This window comes from Manis javanica, chromosome 1, assembly GCF_040802235.1.
Source record: "Manis javanica isolate MJ-LG chromosome 1, MJ_LKY, whole genome shotgun sequence".
Taxonomy (NCBI): Eukaryota; Metazoa; Chordata; class Mammalia; order Pholidota; family Manidae; genus Manis; species Manis javanica.
Window position 1 is genome coordinate 170,936,161 of NC_133156.1, and position 19,422 is coordinate 170,955,582.

Below are 19,422 nucleotides of genomic sequence, written 5' to 3' on the forward strand. Positions count from 1 at the left end.
CATCCCCTTAATCTTTGATAATTACTTACTTACAGTGTAAAGGTAGAAATAATAGTTCATAAAATAAATAAAAATGTATTTTAAAGATCTTTTACAAGGTCCAATAAATCCATTATCAGAGGGAATGATTCCCTGAACTACATCATACAAACTATTCAAAGCACACATGACTCTAAACATTCACAGTTTTCTTATTCTTATATTCTGGCTGTTTAAATATGTACCTGGGTGTCTGTGAAGAGGAAAACCATATTCCTATCATCTACGCCAGCCAGTTTGTACAACTTCCTCAGGTCATCATGAAAACTATCATAATTATATCCTCGGTTCAGTTCAATCTGCAAACATTTGTAACCGCATATGTGAGCTGCAAGTCTTGAAAGAGACTGCTTTCCAGTGCCTCCAACTCCAACGAGCAGGGCATTGCCTCTTTCTTGACGAATCATGCGGGCAATCCTGCAGGAAGCAAAGCAGAGAAAAATGTTTTTCAAGTGTAGAGATGTGGCTTCTGCTTGGAGGACCTGCTCCAGCATGGAAGGTTGGTGACCAGTGGAACACCATCCCTTAGCAGAACGTCACAAGAAAATAAGCAGGGTGTGTCTGAAGTTCATGGTTCACGAAGGGAGATAAGTATTGCTGAGCTTTTTCTTAAAACCATATCTTCTCCATTTCCTATGGGCTGTTGACCTTGGTCATGCAAATTTAAAATACAGTAAAATCTCTTCTCCCTTTTTCAAAATGTGAACTTTTTTGTCAGGAATTCTGGTTGATCTAGGCCACTGCTTAAATTAACCAGTATATCAGAAAGCCCAGGTTCCACTTATAAGGATAAGCAAGCAGAAATATCACTGGACCTGGGAAAAGATATTGCAGTTTAGAAGGAGAAATCAACAGGAATTATCTGAAATGCGTAAGATGTCAACAAAATTTTAGAAAATTTCTGATTCATGTGAACAACAAGAATTTAAAAAGCATCGCAATCATGATACTCGAGTGAGCATTCAGAAAGGGGAAAAAAATCTGAGTTAAGGAAAAATTGAATGGAGATGGGAAATCTGACTATCAAAGTAAACACCTCAGCAAAAGATGGGCTTTGCAAATTGAATACCGTGGAAAGCTAAATAGGTGTAGAAGACAAACTCAAGGAGTTTACCCAGAATTTAGAGAGAAAAGGTAATGAATTAAAATGACAAGAGAGAAAATGGAAGGTAAGGAGGATAAATCTCAGAGAAATAAATGGACTCCCAGAGGCTACGCAATAGGAACTGCAGGAGAGACAAGGGCGTAGGAGTAATGCAACAGTAATTGAAATAAAAGAAACCAGCAGAGCAGAGCCGCAGATCGGAGGAAGTCACCGAAGGTCAGGACAAAAAACCAAACAGGATAGGCAAAACACTAAATATTTTCTAGGAGATATACAAATATACAATAATGTGTGTGTGTGCATGTGTGCGTATGTATGTATATGTAAAATAGAAATCTATATTTTAGACGTAACTGAAAAGTTTGTGAGCATCTAAAAGGTAGACAGATTATTTCCAAAGGGACAGGTAATCTTAGGTTGGCCTTAGGCATCTATTTTATGTGACATTCCATAGGGCAATGGTTAGACACGGAAAAACTATTGGGTTATTGCTCAGAGAATAAGCGATCTGCAAAACTGTCCTTAAAGATTCTTGGAAGATATATAAGGAAATATGAATAAATTTAAAAACCAAAAGGGAGGAAGGGATGTCAGTATAAAAGTAAGCAGTATATATGAGAATCAAGTTAGACTGTTAAATTGTAAAAAGACAATGATAATGTAAATAAACTTTTAAAAACATATGAAATGTAAAAATTATTTCTTAAATTAAAAAAATTTTTTTTGAATTTTAAGCTATTATCTAAAATCTCAAATTGGGTTATCAGAAACTAGGAAATCATGGGAGAATTACAAAAGCAGGTTTAATTTCTCTCTTTTAACAGGAAGTTTATCAATTATATATCTATATTAGTTTTATTCACAATGCTGCTAATTGGAGAAAACAAGGTTCAAGTATTTGAAAATGGTAATGGTTTTAGTATTTTTAAATTATGAAAGTAAAACATGGTCATTATAACTGATGAATTAAATCTTTAGTATTTGTAAGCTCCATTGTGGGGGCCTGGATGCTGTCCGGTTCTCTATGAAAACAGTGGATGGCAGATAGGAGGGGCCTCACAAATATTTGTTAAATGAATTCACGTGTTGACTTGTATGCGCGTATTTACAAAAATGGGATTAACTTTACACCACATTTTGTTTTGCTAAATTATGTATTATGGACATTCTCATGATAGTAAACACAGCAACAGATATACATAATTTATTTAACCAGGGACATTTAGTTCTTTTTATGTTCTTGTTTTCATATTAACAATATTAAAAAACAGAGCTCAAAGCCAGCTGCAAATAGAATCTTTTCAGTCATAGAAAGAGAGTGAGCATGAAACAAAAGGAGGTCGCATTAAAAACAAACAGAAAAGAAGTTAGGATGGCATAAATTTGGCTGATAAAGCCATGTTTTAAAACAATATTGAATTATATGGGACTGTGGATGCGAATATAATGTGTCAAAGGCATAATGTTTAACTACAGGAGGCATAACACAACTTTGTAATCTATGTATGCTTATATTTGAAAGCACCGTACAATTTTAACAGTGGTTGTCTGTGGGTGAGGAGGTGGAATTACAAATAATGTTTTTCTAAGTTTTCTGTAATAAATATGTTTAGTACATAATCAGAAAGAGAATCATTTTTAAACAAAAACAAAGTACAGTAGTCCCCTCTTTATCTGCAGGGCTCATGTTCCCAGGCCCCCAGGTGTGCCTGAAACCAGATAGTACCGAACCCTAGATATACTGTTTTTTCCTATGCGTACATCCCTGTGATAAAATTTAATTTTAAATTAGGTACAGTAAGAGATTAATAATAACTTATTAAAAAATAGAACAATTATAACAATATAATGTACTAAAGTTAAGTGAATGTGGTCTCTGTCTTTCTTTCAAAATATCTTATTGCATTTCACTCACCCTCGTGGGAGGATGTGAGGTGATATACTGCCCACCTGATGAGATGCAGTGAGGTGAATGATGTGGGTGTTGTGATGTAGCTTTAGGCTACTGTTGACCTTCTGACAATATGTGATAAGGAGGATCATCTGCCTCAGGACCATGGGTGAGCATGGTCAACTAAAACTGCAGCTAAGGGGGAATTACTGTAGATGTATTTCTGCCTTGTAAGAAATATAAAAATGCCTTCCTTATGCAATACTGCTATCATTAAAATATCTTGGTAATATGAATTATTATTAATAAAATTATATTTATACCAAAAAAGAGACAAATGTCCTTTTTTATTCTGTCTCTGAAATTCAGTACACTGTTACCAAGTCAGCAACGTTGAAGTAATTAATTTCTATAGACTTCAAAAGCTGTGCGTTAGAGAACACTGATCAAAAGTTCTTATGCACCATCATCTTTGGTGGTAGGGGATAGGAGCTATGTAGTGTGAGCATGGAACAAGAAGTCTACAAGGACTTATTTGAAAAGTGCTCATCCAGGACAAAGCATAGACTCCTAGGTCATCACTCAGGTCTTCTGAAAGAGGAACCAGCTTTCCAATTTGTCTCCTCCGACTTCCACCCTCTCTGCCCTGCAGACGAGCCCTTTCCCTGCCCTGACTGCCTTGGGAATACTGCTTTATCTAGAACAGGGGTCAGCAAATGATGTCCTGTGGGCCAAACCCTGTCTGCTGACTGGATTTTTCTTTTAAATTTCTTATGGCTAATGATCTAAGAATGGTTTTTAGATTTTTTAAATGGTTGACAAAACTTCAAAGAAGAGTAATATTTTATGATATGTGACAATCATATGACATTCTAATATTAGTGTCCATAATAAAGTTTTACTGAAACATAGCCATGCTCATTCCTAACTTATGGAAGGTGGCTGCTTTTGTGTTAGAGTGGCAGAGTTGAGTAGTTGTGACAGGGATTGTGAGGCCCACTGAACCTAAAACATTTGCTATCTGGCCCTTTACAAAAGAAGTTTGTTGGCTCCTTCCCTGGGATTCTTTGCCAACTCCTCCCCATTTCTATTGCTTTGTCTCTATCAAAGAACACATCTAAGAAAGGAAACCTCAGGTCTCCTGTTTGCTTATTTCTCATCAGTATGTACGTAAGTATAAAATCGATGGCTGAAGGGGAACACAATAGAGTTTTGTTATTTATCCCCATAATGCACAAGTGTTCTACAACAGATGAAATACAGAATATTATAAAAATCTTGCATTTTATTTGTTACTCTTTCCTTTCATGTACATTCTAGGGATTTGATTATTTTCAACTGAGATTATTGGAAATAAATGACTTGTCCATTTTTGCTTCCCAGTATTATTTTTTCTGTCAACTTACATATCCCTGGATAGAAAACTCCCTCCATTATGAGTCCTCCAAAGTTACATTTCTTTACTGCCGTGGATAGGAGATGGCTCTTCTAATTAGTGGCCTCTATTTTAATAGAGAGATCCCTTCTACCGTCCTTGCAGTGTGTGGATAACTCTGGGGCATGTAATGGATACAAACTGCCTTGTGCAAATTGCCATTTGAAAGCACAGACTCTGAAGTAAGTTTTTTTTCCCTTGAGTTGGGAAGACTTTTATCCACTTATCATTATGGGAAAAAAAACCCCTAAAATGTCATGGACAAATAGAAAAGTTGTATCTGCTGATGTATTGAATATTTAGTACCCTGTGTTTTGTCCTGTAACTCAAGTTCATAATGAAGCTCTTTCTGTTGCTAATCAGTAGTAGGTGTTTGAAAGCTCTTACTTCTAACAAGTAGGAATTCACATTCTTTAATTCTTAACTATTGATCCTCTCTAGAAAAAAAGACAACACATCTACATTGTTATTCACATGGCAGTCCTTTGTGTATGTGAAAACCAAATCTCTCTCTTTCTATGAATGGTTTTTAATTTCCTCCTGTAATATTTTAAACACACCGTGAGTAGCCTGGTGATTCTCTTTCACAAAAGTAAGAAAGATTATAAATACAATTAAGATGACTTTGCCTATCATCTGGTCTATTCTCCAGGAAGTTTCTCAGACTAAAGTACTGCCATTATTTTTTTCTTTTCAGGTTTAGAATCTGCCCAAACCAAGGGAATAAAAGTTGTTAGGAGATAGCATGTGAGTATTTTGGCAGGGGGTGGATGGGAAGCAAGTAGTATTTTGACAACCCAATGACAAACTATTTTATGTTACAACACTCGAGCTGAGATGAACATACATTCTTGAATTAGATTTAATTGAACAGCAGAAGTATAGGAAAGGTGAAAGACTTGATTGTTTATGGTTTATAGAAAGAAATCCTGGGGATTTAATTGTCAGTCTTGACAATTCAATGTCCAAAACTGAAATGTAGTTGACAAGGGAAAAATAGCCATTAAAAATTTGCTATGGTAGCAGACTACAGGAAGTCCTGTCCTCACACACATTTCACACTGCTTATCCCACAGAATATCAGATCCGGGCATCATGAACATTGAAGAATTATAAAGTGCTCAGTATGTTAAAGGTGGGAAATAATCTCTAACAGGCAATAGTGAAATAGATATGCCTGGAGAAGCTAAAGCTAAGAGGAGCCTGGTAATGATTTTTAGATATTTAGAGGGCTGTTACAAAAGAGTGGATCCATTGGTAGTACAGTGTAGAGGATACAGTCCATGATTCTGTAACATCTTCCTATGTTGATAGATAGTAGCTGCACCAGAGGGGTGAGGACTCAATAATATGGGTTGAACCACTCACTGTGTTGTACATTTGAAACCAATATAATATCAGTGACACTTTAATAAAAAAGATAAATGCATATATGTATCATAAAAAAAAGAGTGGATCCATTTTGGGTTGGAGGCACCTGCAGCAGGTAAAGCATGGATGCCATCCCAGCCTGCCGAAGACTTCAGACAATTCACCTAATCTCTCTGGCATACAGTGTTTTCCAGAAATGGCTGCAGTAATGTTTCTGGTCTTATTCTTTGGCCAATCAAGAGATAGGGTCCCTGAATCCTTCTAGTGAACCTGGGTGGGCCTGTATGATTCCTTTGAATAACAGAGTATGGGGAGAGGTGATGCTATGTGATTTCTAAGGCTAAGTTGTGAAGGGCCACTTGGCTTCTGCCTGGCTCTCTCTTGGGGCGTGAGCCTTAACAAACAAGTTTTAAAAGGCCCAGACACTCCAGTGCAGCTAGGCTAGAGAGATACATCCTCCACAGGAGAGAACTTCTGGGAGCTGGGAGTGATAATGAAAAAGGAAGCCACTAAGTGTTACAGGGGCTTATTATGTAGCACCAGACCACTGGAACATTCTCTGAGCCTTAATTGTAGAAAGATTATGAAACTGAGCCACAGAGAGGTGTTACCACATCACGCTTTGGTAGTCACACTGAGTGCCATTGTTATTACTGCTCTACAGGATGGAACTGGATGCCAGACGCCACAGGGAGCAGATTTTGCCTCACCCTTGAAGGGTCATGAGCCACTTAAAAAAGTGGTGTGTGTCCCAAGGACATACTTACACATGTGTCAGGGTACCTATATGTCCCTCAAAAGATACTTGCAATGGGTAAGAGTCAGACTCATAAGCAGATGTAATCTATAATCCTTGGATTCAACTAGTTTTGCTATAATCTTGAATTCTTTCTTTCTTTAGGCATGCATGTAATCAGCCTTGTTAGCCTGTACGTGTGTCTCTGTGAACTACTTAAATCCTTTTTGTAATGAGACAGGACATATAACAAACAAAAACAATCTTAATATTTAGCAAAAACAATAACTCCTGGGATTCCACAGAAAGTCTTTGTCATATATATTTAAAATATAGCAAAAAAGAACTTTTAAATTATAGCAAGATTTTCTAGTAGACTTTAGTCGATTTATTATTCTATTTAAAGTGCTTTATACAACTTAATCCTTACTTTTTAATACAAAAGAAATTAGATCAATGCATTATTGGGCACCTTATAGTACTTTACCTTGAAACATGTTCTATAGCATCCTGGAAGAACACCAACTTTACTTCTTTGGGATTTATAAGATTATAATCATCAAGATAGTCCTGTAGGACATTTGCAATTTTCTCCATATCAGGCATGTCATCATAAATCCGATCAATGTTATCTGCTCCAAACTACAGAAGATTTATGGGAGAGAAACCAAGTTGTATAAATTCTAATATGGAAATACATATAAAACATACATAACCTTAGGAAGGAATATTATTTTATCTTTGTTAATGTTAAATTATTTGCTTATATATATGCTAGTAAGGCTTTAAAACCAAGGAAATGATACTAAGAAACTCAGATTATCATAGATAAATGAAAATCCACTTCATTTAATGTCAAGTGGTACATTGGAATTTCAGTGATCTTTGCAATAAAATTTCAGAGCTTGGAAACAGGTTTTCAATTTGTCTTACTATACCTTACTACGATTTCAAACTTTTTTCTTAGGTTGTTGACATCAGAAAACCTAAAAGGGTTGAAAGTTATGCCCTGGCAGACTGTTAGGGTTATGAAAAATCGTGTCAGAACTATGTGTTTTTATACAATAGTCATCTAATTAATCATTGAGAATGAAATTTAGTGTATATTATAGGGAACTGAGTTCCTGTTGGGATCTACTGATGATGTCTTTTTCTTTGCAGAAGCAATTGCCCAGGGACATTTTCATTTGGAACCATTGACTAAAATACATACAGGCAATGAAAGAAGAGTCCAGCTCTTTGGCCTCTGCTTTATTTCCCTGTTGACAAAAACATCACTAGAAACACTCAGGAAATATAATCACCACCTGAAAACAAATTTTCAACTTTGTTTTTAAAATACACTTAAATAGCTGTATTTCCTACAAATAAATTATCTTTATTGTTTGTCAGGAGTTACCAGGGTGGTGAGACATTGCATACATATAATGTAAAGACATGTTCATTCATTTGTTTAACCATCATGGACTGAGACCCTTCTATATACCTAGCTCTGTGCAAGAAGCTGGGGATTCAGGGTGGACAAACAGACATGGCTCCTGTCCTTTTGGAGGTACTAGGAATGCTGTACCCAAATGAGAGTCAGCTTGGTAAAACAAGATGGTTATCTGCCAACGTAGTTAGGGTGTCAGATGGAAGAATTACTGGAGGTAGTCCTAGAGGGTAAAATTAGGGCTTGTGTGTAGATGTTACTGGGGGGACAGACTTGAAGAGTGACATATAAGGAAAATTTTGCTACTAACTAGAGCTACCCTGAAATGAAGAGGGCAGCACCGCTGACTAGTTTCCGTTACTGGAAGCATCTGCACAGAGGCTGAGCAGCTGCATAGTGCAGGGAATATGGAAATTCCTAGGGCCAGGATCCTCACCTGACCCTAAACTACTTGATGATGTAACTGGACTGCTGCTAGGCTAATGCTCCACACCCTAGGCAATAAGCTATTATTAACTGAGTCACTATATAAAGAGCTCTGCTCAGAGCTCTGGGTGGAGGCTGAGATGAAGGAGGATCACAGGCCTCCAGACTGCTGGATGCAGAGGTGATTCTAGAGCTCAAACTATTGCCAGCAAAACAAGCCAAGTAATAAACCCTTTCACTCCAAGAATGTTCCATTGTTATTTCTCAGTCTCAATGAATCCATAGTGAACTTGCTGGGGGCTGAAACCCACCAGCAAGACACATAGATACAGTGAGGGGGATTCCAGTCCTGAGTTAACTGACTGAACCTCTCTGCTTCCTTCCCACTCAAATACCTGATGGATCTCTTACTCAAACTATTACAAAAACGAATGTGATTAGATCAGGAGTCAGCAATCTTTTTCTCAGAAGAGCCAGATAGTAAATATTTTAGTCTCTGCAGGCCATATAGTCTCTGTTGCTACTATTCCACTCTGCCTTGTAATGTGAAGGCAACCATATAAATAGTATACAGTCAAATGGGTGTGGCTGTGTTTCTATAGAACTCTATTTACAAAAATGGGCAATGGGCAGATTTGGTCGATGGGCCATAGTTTGCTGATCCCTGGTCTAGGTATTTCATCTTCATAGATGCAAAGTTTTAGTAGAATATGAACCTGAACCAGAAAATAGTAAGTAAATATTTTATAATAATCTTCAAATGCAGCCAAGTTAATACAATATGCTTGCCTTAATGAAATCTCCAAATATGATGGGCTTAGTCAAAAAATATTCCAGGCCAATTGTAATTCCAAAATGCTTATCTATTCAAAAAACAAAATGAATTTTTAATGTAGTGATGAACTTGAATGCAGTATTTTAATAAGATTAATATCAGCTGTTACTTAGAAGATATAAATGAAACTAAGAGAAAGTCCTGTGAACACCATACTATTTTAGACTGGTTGATAATTTCCCAGATTTCAGACTAAGAGTATGTAATAATAATAATAATAATGAACATTTTATTAAATAAGATATTGAATACATACTTAATAAGTACTTTATAAACATCCTGATTTCTTATCAGACAAAATATTGTTTCTCCTATTTTCTCTCCTTTCCTTGAAATTTTATACTGAATTAAAAATATTAATCCTTCTGAATTTCAATAAAATGATTTTCAGAGTATTTCATATGCTTTTGCATGTTTGAATCATTGGAGAGGAAAACTTTTACTCACAGATGACTAAAATTAATTTTCCTTTATCTTATATAAACCCATTTTAATTTTTTCTTTGTAGAAACCAAATTGCTTTTCTACTAAAAACAAACAAACAAAACAGCTAAATAAAGATTAATATTTACTGGCCATTTCTGTCAAAATAGCATGGAAATAGTGCTTATCTTCATTATTAATCAAACGGTCATGGAAGACTCTCTGACATTCGTGGCAAAAGAGTCTAAATATCTGTATTTCTTCTCTCATTGTTCCTGGATCACACTGGAGGATACCTGTTTTTTAAGAAAGGGAAAAAAGGAAAATTCTACATTTATAGAATATCTAGTAATAGTTTAATTAACTAGAAATCCTTAAGTCCAATGTTATCCTCATACTACCATAAATGTGTCCTTCCCCAGTGGATAGCTACATAGAATCATGGAGACCTCATTTTTGAAAGTAAAACTGGGACACATTATCTGACAATAGCTTTTTTCTTGTTTTTGATGTTACTTTAAATGAGGATGTGAAGTGGTCAGACTTCACAGTATAAGCAATGTTCATCTCGTTATTACACTGGGTTGCAACATGTTAATTGAGGAGTTTTGCATCTCTGTAATATCCATATATATTCATCTAGCAACTCTTCTCTCCCCCAACCTTTACACTGTTTTCAAAACACCGATTCCCTCTCTCATTCTTCCCTGAAGTTCAGTCCTCACCACATGCCCTCGGTCCTTCTGGCTTCTACCAGTAATTTAGTAAGTGAAGTGTTTCCTTGAGTTCTGTGAGCTGCTCTATCAATTTGAGGAGGTGGTTGTGGGAACCTTCAATCTATGCTAGTAGGTCAGAAGCGCGGGGTGGGGCACGGCAGTCCTGCAGGACTGAACCTTTACCCTGTGGGATCTGATGCTGTCTCCAGGTCGACAGTGTCAGAATTGACTTGAATTAATGGGATGCCCAGCTGCTGTGGGAGAACTGCTTAGAGGTGTGTCTGCCACCCCTGCCCTGCCTACACTGGAATTAGGTGTAAAAGTGTATTTATATTTCACAAGGGAAGTATAAAGTTCCCTAGGCAGGCCCTATTTCAGGAGCAGCAAGGAGGTGGCATCAGCAAGTGGTAGGCAATGCAGGCAGGGAGGCTGCTGGGTCCAGACCACACAGAGCCTCAGTCCCATGGCAGGTGATGGGGAAGCAGCCTCTGCAGGATCTGAATAGGCAACACCTCTGGTGCAGTGTTGGGGGCAGAGCTGGATTTAGGGTGGGGTAAGTGGGCAGCCTGGAGGCAGGAGAGCAGAGAGAGAAAGAAAGAGAGAGAAGACTCTCAATGTTAGAAATCCTGATGAGAAATGATGGTAGTTTGGGCTAGTCTGATAGTGGGTGGAGTGGTGAGAAGTGGGTTAGATTTGGGATATATTTTGAAGATAAAGCCAGCAGCATTGGTGATGGGTGGAATACAAATCATCAAGGAACGAGGACAATCAAGGATGCCTCTCAGGTTTATTGGCAGAGCATCTAATGGTAGTTCCCTTAACTGGGGCAGGGGTATATGTGACTGGGGGGAAGGAAGAAGCAAAAACTCCGTTTCAGACATGCCAAGTTTAAGAAGTCCAAATGGATGTCTAAGCAAGTTATGGAGAAAGGAGTTGGATTTACAAACTGGACACTTAGAAAAGAGGGAAATCTGGAGGTAGACACTCAAGCATCCTTTCTGGAGAGATGGCAGTGAACGCCATATAACTGAGAGATCACCTAGGGAGCATGTGCAGGTAAAAAAGGACTGCAGATGGAGGCCTAGGGCACCCCAACATTTTTAGGTAAGGAAGAAGAGGGATAGTCAACAGAATGAGCAGAAGCACCCAAGGAGAGAGGAGGGAACCTAGGAGAGCATGTGCCCTGGAATATCAGAGAGGGTAGGGTTTTGGGGTGAAGGTGGCTGCTGAGAGGCTAAGGTACAGACTGAGAACTGACCAGTGGATTTGCTGAGACACAGAGGTGAGCTGGGAAGGAGCAGTTCAGTTCAGGGCCAAGTATAAAAGCTTGATTATTAAAGAGGAACTGGAGCAAGTAAGGAGATGGCAGGGAGAGAACACTCTTTTAAGAACTTTCTAGGAAGACCTAAAAATATGGGGAGGTAGTAGCAGGGAGATAGGGACTAAAAAAGAGAATCTTTTTAAAGACGGGAGGTAGGATAGCAGGTTTTATGCTATTAGGAATGATTCAATAGAAAAGGCAGTATTGATGATGCAGAAGAGAAGTGGGAGTTATAAGGGCAAAATCCTTGCATAGGCCAGGGGGATGGGAGTCAGTGTCAGAGGGAGTATTGGCCCTTGACAGGAATGGGGACAATTCAGCCACTGCAGCAGGAAGGAAAGCAGAGCAAATTGTCTGGGAGATTTGGGAGATGAGGCAGTTCTGGTCCAAATGCTCCTATTTTTTCAGTAAAATAAAGATAGGTCATCAGCTGAGGGTGAGAAATGGGAGGGGATACTGAAGCAGTGAAGTAGTTAGCCTGGGGTGGAGGTGGAGGATGACTTGAACAGGGCCATGTAATGGGATTTCCAAGCAAGTTACAGACACCCCTGTACCTACAATTCTCCTCAGAGACTTGAGGGTGAATGGAAATTGAAGGGAGGGTGCAGGTCAGAGAATGAGGGTTCCACATATTACCTTGCACACATTTGGATAAATCCCTCAAGTTAAAGACATAATGGGACTTGGCTGGTGTTGGCAGAAGATCGACACTCATTCTGTTATAAATCTCAATTGAGGCTTCTACAATGTTTGATGCGGTTTGTTTTACAGCTGGTGGGAAGTCATTCAGGAAGCCATTTAAGATAGCCTAGAACCAAAAACAATATGACACGGTAAGACTTTAATCTTTCAAAAACTCTAGATCTGATGATACTCTTTCTGTTAATAACTAGAAAGCCAGAAATTCCAGTGCAAGGACCTCTGGGTATCAAAACTCTTCAATTCATTTCACAATACGTTCTCATTCTAGGCTGGCTCCTGTCTTCTGTGACTGTTGGTGTCCGAGCAGCATTCATGTCTGACCACTGAGCTTACCATAACCTTACTCTCCAGGCAATTTAGATTTCTGCTGGCTGTGCGTCCAGCTGGTCTTCACGGAGCGCCCAGACTCATCTGGAAATGGGCTCCAGTCCTCTCTGATTTTTATGGTTGGGTGACCAACACTTCCATAGACCTTCACCTTCATATGCATTTAAAAGTGTGACTTAGTTGTAACTAGGAACTCCCCCACCCTTGAGCCTCTCCACCTCAGTATATGGCCCACCTTGCACTCGATCAGGAGTCTGGAAGTCCCTTTTGACACCTCCCATTCTCTGTCGCCACAATCAATCTTGAATACATTTCTTCAATCGGTCTGCATCCCCTTGTTTCCCCTGACATCACCCCATTCCAGTCCTCACTCTTTTATATCTGGACTTCATTCCCTCCTTCTCTCGCTTGCCTCCCCATCAACTCTTATTTCCCTTCTGTTCCCTTTATTCATGCAGATCTGGCACCGCCCCCCCGTCAGTCTCTGCTCTGCTCCAGCCAGCCCCCTCACCTTGCTCTCTTCCCCCATTGTGCACTGGGTCCCAGCCACTGTGGCCTTCACACCCATGGTCTTCCCTCCCTCCGTCTTTGCACGGGCCACTCCCTCTCCCACTACCTGCCCGCACATGGCCCTCTGCTTGGCAGGGACTTTCTTATCCTTGGTGATTCAGGTTACCCATCATCTCTTCAGAAAGGCCTCCCCTGACTACCGAGTCTATAGTAAGGGTCCCATTGGTCTCTCTTATGGCTTGCTGATCTCATATAAAACTTGCCAGACTCTGAAAGGATATATTTGTTAGCTAATACTCTATCCCTAGTTCTTTGAGAAAATCATTACAGATTTTTAAATAGATAAATTCTCACCAACATTGACCTTGAAGTTGCACAAGGGAGAAGTCACCAGAACGTATATCAGTGCTTGCAAGTCAGTCCTTGTGACTTTAGATTTGAGGCACACATATGAGATAATTTGAAATAAATTGAAGTATTTGTTTTCAATGAGCTTCCTGTTCAATATCAGTAATAGCAACTTATGAGGATTATCTACCTCTTTGGGCCCCTGGGCCCCAACATGAGTTTAACACTTTTCATATGGCCCACATTTTGAGTAGGACCACCCCAATATGTAGAAAATAAAAATTTTGCTATACATATTATCTATCTATCTATCTATCTATCTATCTATCTATCTATCTATCTATCTATCTATCAATCATCTATCTAATTCCAGTCTGTTTATTCATCACACAAATATTAAGTTATATATTTAGTATCTATATTTATCATCTATATTAATTTATTCACCTGTTTATCACCTGTCTCCATGGTGGGAGCTCCATGAGGACAGGGATGACATCTGGTCTGTTTAAAATGATAAGCTGATGTGTGGCACATGGTCGGCACTCAACAAATATTTCTTTAATGAATAAATTAAGGGCCACTAAACTGACAATCATAAATTAAAATTAGCATGTCATTACAGTTTATTGAGGACCATAGTTTGGTATTCTATTTAAAGATATGGCCTACACAACATGTTTGACAACTCCAAACAGCTTCTACTAAGAATATGCATACAGGATAGTCAGATCCCCACAATTTTGGGGAAGTATGTTTTGACATTATTAATATTTTATGGAGTTGATTATGGGTTTTAGTTACTGCTATTATATCTTTCTAATCAGAAATTATATCTAATTTAGCTACAGTATCAATTTAATGTGCTGTTTAGTTTAGCCTTAGAGTGTATAGTGATGTACATTTTTGGCATGTAAATTTCTAGTGAGTGAACCCTGAGATGTGTATGAATTGTGGTTCAAGGGTGAGTCACCTGTAACTCAAGGCTTGCGTAACCCAAGCCCTGCCGTTTCTTTGGCTCCTGCCTCTCTTTGACTGTGATGTGCGGCTGGTTGATGCTCCTGGGAGTGACGCGTTCCTGGGGCCATGACCATCCCGTGGCGGATGGAGGAGGCTGAGGGTAGGGGACCATTTCATTTCCAGGAGCCCCCAGACTCCATCTTTCCCTTCCCAGCCACATAAGCACTTTGGAATGATTAAGAATGACATCTCTGGGGGGATAAACTTGAATTTGTTTTGACTTATTAAAATATGAAATAACTTGTGAATTTACTACTTTATCATCAGGCATAAATTACTTGGGAAACCCCTCACCACTGATCACATCAAAAAGTGCATCAGAATAGCATGGTTGGGAGTCACTCATTTCAAACTTCAAAATATACACATAAAGGTTCTCAACAAAAGGCAGGGCAGAAATTTTAAAAAGTCCTCTGCTGTCTGTGCTGGTCCCTGTTACCCACTTCATGTTTTGTTTTATCCTTTAGTGCTTAACTACAGAAGAGGACCCATCCTTTCATATTCTAAAGTATTCTCTGTAAGTCTGCCAAAATGTAATGGCCTTCATGTATCATTTTGGCATTCACTCTTAAACAATTTAATGAAGCTACCTCAAATTTACTAAAAACAATTTCCCATGGATGTAAGCTATTTCAGGATGAAAACCCCACTTTCCATGTGTTAAAGGCTGTATGTACTGGCTCTGCTCCTGACTTTTCTCTAAAAGGGCCCCATTGGAAGGAGAGGCCGATGCTGGCAGCTGCAGGGCTCATTTAATGCCTGCATTACTGGCCATCTGGGTCATTTCCACGGAAGTCAGCTTCTCCAGACAAGTAATCTGTCTTATTCTACCTGTATGCCCACATTGCCATCTCTTGCCTCAGGGATGGCATGCACTCATGGTCCTTCTGGTTGAGGTTCTGTCAGTTTCTGTCCTCTGGAAGTCAGCTCACAGTCCCTGTTCTCTAGGCAGCCTTGGCTGGCTGGGGACGGCAGCCTCACTCTAGTCACACTGCTTCACGTGCTCCTATCATCCCTTTCAATACAGTGTCTCACAGTCATTGACCACTTCTGCTGAGCACGTACAGGGCTGGTGCAGCTATTTTCCCTACTTAAAGGATGAGGAAGCAGCCCCATAGGGAAGTTGACACAGGTGGACGATAAAATAGGGGGGCTGTTTAATGGAGGTGGTAGAGACAGCAGAGGCACTGAATGCAGGGTTAGGGGCAGTGAGCTTGAGCTCAGTGGGGTATCAGCAGCTGTGTTTGGTGGGCAAGTGGACATACAGAACCAGTGGTCAGGTATGAGATGAGCATGGAGGCCGGGGGCTGGCTAGTGGAGAAGATCTGCTGAGAACTGTGTGCAGAGTGCTAAGAAGCCAGGGGCCAAGGTTACAGCCTTCCTTAAAGGTGGGGCTGTATTTTGATATCTTTCTGCATTCCTAAAACTCTCTCTGACACCACAAACGCAGGAGGCAGGGATGCAAATGCCCATCAGCCACTGCCCAGATGCCCCTGTGTTCACCTGGTTCTACTCAGGAAAGGGGTGGATAGGCTCCCTAGAAACACCAGAGACTGTTTTGATTGTGGGAGTTTTGGAACAAATAGGTTTTCTTTTCCTCCCTTGCTTAAGCTTAAATCCACACTCACCTGAAAAATCTGCTTCAAACTGTGCTCTGAGGGCATGGGGAGGCACAGCATGCTGAAGTGTCGGATGAAGCGGGGGGTCACAGGGTTGCGGCCACCACCTGGAGGTGCACACGCTGATACAATCGTTACATCCTGTGCGGGGAGAAATCCACCTGTGTCACCCAGTGAAGAAAGATGAGGTCTGCCCATCCCAATGGTGGGATCAGAACCAACATTTTCAGAGCAGCTGAGATTGCATTATGTTTTCCCACACACTATCTGACTCAACCATCAGAACCACATCAGGAGATTCTACTGTCACCCCCATTTGGTCGATGAGAAAATCAAGGTTCTGGAAGGTTAAGTAAATAGCTCAAGGTCTCTCAGCTAATGCATCTACTTTGTATAAATACTCCTAGGTAAAAATTAAATCTTAAAATATGTAGGAATATGGATCTCAGGTTAAAATACATTCATTCAGCAAATATTAAGTATAGTTGGTTCTCAGATTTGTGGTAGTTTTATGTTCTATAAAATTACTAGGGACACCGAATTAATGTACACGGAACCATTGCTCCTAGGAAAATAGAGGGTTGGGTTCCCACAAGCTTTGGGCATAACATGTCAGCTGATCAACGCTGATATTGCTGTTGCTCTGGTCTTGTCTCCTGTAGCCTACCTGTTACCTACAGCCGTGGGGATCTTTCCATAACATTTCCTTCACAGGCTCCCCATCACTTAGAAGGTAAACCACACTCCTCAGCATGGTGTCACGGCCCCCAGGCTGATCTCGGCATCTGCCGCCACTCTGGGGCCCAAGTTCCACACCACTGTGGTATTCCACACTTTCCTCGCCTTACCATGCTCTGTCTGCAAAATCTTCTTCCACATCCCCTCTTCTGGGAAGGCTTCTCTCATCCTTCCCCAGTGCCCACTCCAGCCCTCCTTCTTGTCTCTCCACTCGTCAGCCTATGTTATGAATACATGTCCTATGGGAGGCAGGGCCTGTCTCACTCGTCTGTGAATCCTCTGAATCAAGCATGGCAAGAATTCAGTATAGATTGGGGGAACTGAATTACACATGAGAAACACTGAAGCTGGATGTTATGGGCTAAATTGTGTCCTTCTCCTCACCTGCCAATCAAATGTTGAAGCCATGACCCCTAGTATCTCAGAGTGAGATATTTGGAGATAGGGGCTTTAAAATGTTAATTAAGTTAAAATGAGATCATTAGGTGGGTTATAATGCAATATGATAGGTGTAAGATTTATAAGAAGAGGAGATTTGAACACAGACGGATTCAGAGGGAAGATCATGAAAAGATACAGGGAGAGAGGTCTCAGAAGGGATCGATGCTGCCGACGTCTTGATCTTGGACTTCAGCCTCCAGAACTGTGAGAAAATAAATTTCTGTTGTTTAAGTCTCCCAGTCTGTGGTACTTTGTTATGGCAGCCCTAGAAAACAAATATACTACCTTTCCTTCATGTTTAAATTTAAATATGCAAAGTAATTTAAAACATAAAATAACCTGTATGTCTTTCCAAAAGAGTTTATTTCTGTCATAAAATCCACCAAAATCTTGATATTGCCGAAGTAATTCAATTGGAGGCTGAGAGCCATAGCGATCCAGACGGGGCATGTTTAAATCATCAACAAAAATCACAACCCGTTTATTTCCTGGTGCTCCTGGGGAAAGCAAATGAATTTAACGTAAGCATTATGATTTGCCATTAGAAAACATAAGACAAAGCTTAGGTAAGGCTTTGGACTCAACAAACACCTGTAGGTCATGAGTTCAGTTCTTCTTTTATGAGTGAGGAGGTCCCAGCAGAGTCCTGCTTGGTGGAGGGGAGGCCTCCCCCTGGCCCCATCCAGGGCCTGCACGGAGATGTGGACCAGCCAGGCGCCCACCTTGTCAAGTGGCCCCTCAGCCTCCCTCTCAGAGGAGCAGAACCAGGCCAGTGCTCCGGTTAGGTTTCACCCTTTTTCAATCCCAGCCACTCCCACTGCCCTCACCAACTATGTGGCCTGGGCACGGGGTGAGGAAAGTCATTGCCTCTTCACAGTAGGAAAGAGAACCCCAACATCATCCTACATAAGGGCCATTTACCACCCTCTACAGGGAAAACAGGGCTGGATATGCGAAGGCATCCTAATTACATCAAAGGGACATCTAGTACAGTGGAGCTCCACATGCCATTATTACCTTGGGAAAATCAATACACACAGTCTTTGGGAAATAAAGTAGTAACAGATAAAACAACAGTTTCAGCACAGGAGGTGATTCCACCCATTTGCATATAATACTCAACAATTCCAAGGTAAGCAAGGTGAACCCAGTGCCCCATTCCACCCTCCAGCCTCCGGAGGCTGAGTAGCGGGATCGGGGGTGGTGTTGGGGGGTGTTAAAGAGAATCATTTATAAAGAGTTGGGTTTCCCACCAGGAAGACTGACACCCATTGCTCTGTGCCTACCAGAGCAAGAAAAGGGGAGCAGAGAGGGGTCAGTGAAGCAGTTGTTATCCCCCTAGCTTGGCAGAGCAGCATCTATTCGACAGATAGTGTGGGAGGCAGCTGAGCTTGAACTCTGGCTAGTACTCCACCCAGGAGGCTGTGGCTGGGCAAGTGGGCCCAGGATTAAGGGTTACAGGATGTACTGCTTGGGGGTGGGACTGAATGGGAGCAGAGACCCTGATTCCCAAATTGGGAGCCTTCCAATGGGAGGCCAGTGCTTGACCCATCTATAACCCTTTTGGGAGTTCCTCAGGGTCTGCTCCTGGAAGCTGGCCCATGGAGAGCATGGGCAGTCATCCAGGGCTACTCAGAGAAGCAGGGACGATGCACACAGAGGCCCATCTCAGTGCCAATTAGGAAGAATGCATCATTTTCCTTCTCCCATCCCTACACACCAGAGCCTCCTAGATGGAGGGCAGGGAATGGTAAAAGAGCACCCCATGACCCTCTCCACCTCCAGCACCTCAAGCCACAAGCCAGGCTTAAGAGGAAAGGAAGAGCTTTTGTTTGGGATTGAAGCTTTACATTGGAACAGACTCAAAATAACTGTAAATGACCAGAAAGTTATGCCATTTATCTAAGCAGTTATTGGAACAGACTCAAAATAACTGCAAATGACCAGAAAGTTATGCCATTTATCTAAGCAGTTATTGCAGGATGGT

At 40.5% G+C, this 19,422-nt stretch overlaps 1 protein-coding gene across 1 annotated transcript in view; it reads right to left on the bottom strand.

Annotated features, from left to right (window-relative positions):
• DNAH6 (dynein axonemal heavy chain 6) overlaps positions 1-19,422 on the bottom strand; it is a 233,227-nt gene that overhangs the window by 100,828 nt on the left and 112,977 nt on the right. The window contains exons 40-46 of the mRNA XM_073241805.1: positions 17,775-17,932; positions 16,266-16,397; positions 12,367-12,538; positions 9,843-9,989; positions 9,225-9,298; positions 7,065-7,219; positions 225-456 (exon numbers count right to left, since the gene is read on the bottom strand). Coding sequence (XP_073097906.1) covers positions 225-456; positions 7,065-7,219; positions 9,225-9,298; positions 9,843-9,989; positions 12,367-12,538; positions 16,266-16,397; positions 17,775-17,932 — 1,070 coding nt within the window. The remainder of the gene's footprint in view (positions 1-224; positions 457-7,064; positions 7,220-9,224; positions 9,299-9,842; positions 9,990-12,366; positions 12,539-16,265; positions 16,398-17,774; positions 17,933-19,422) is intronic.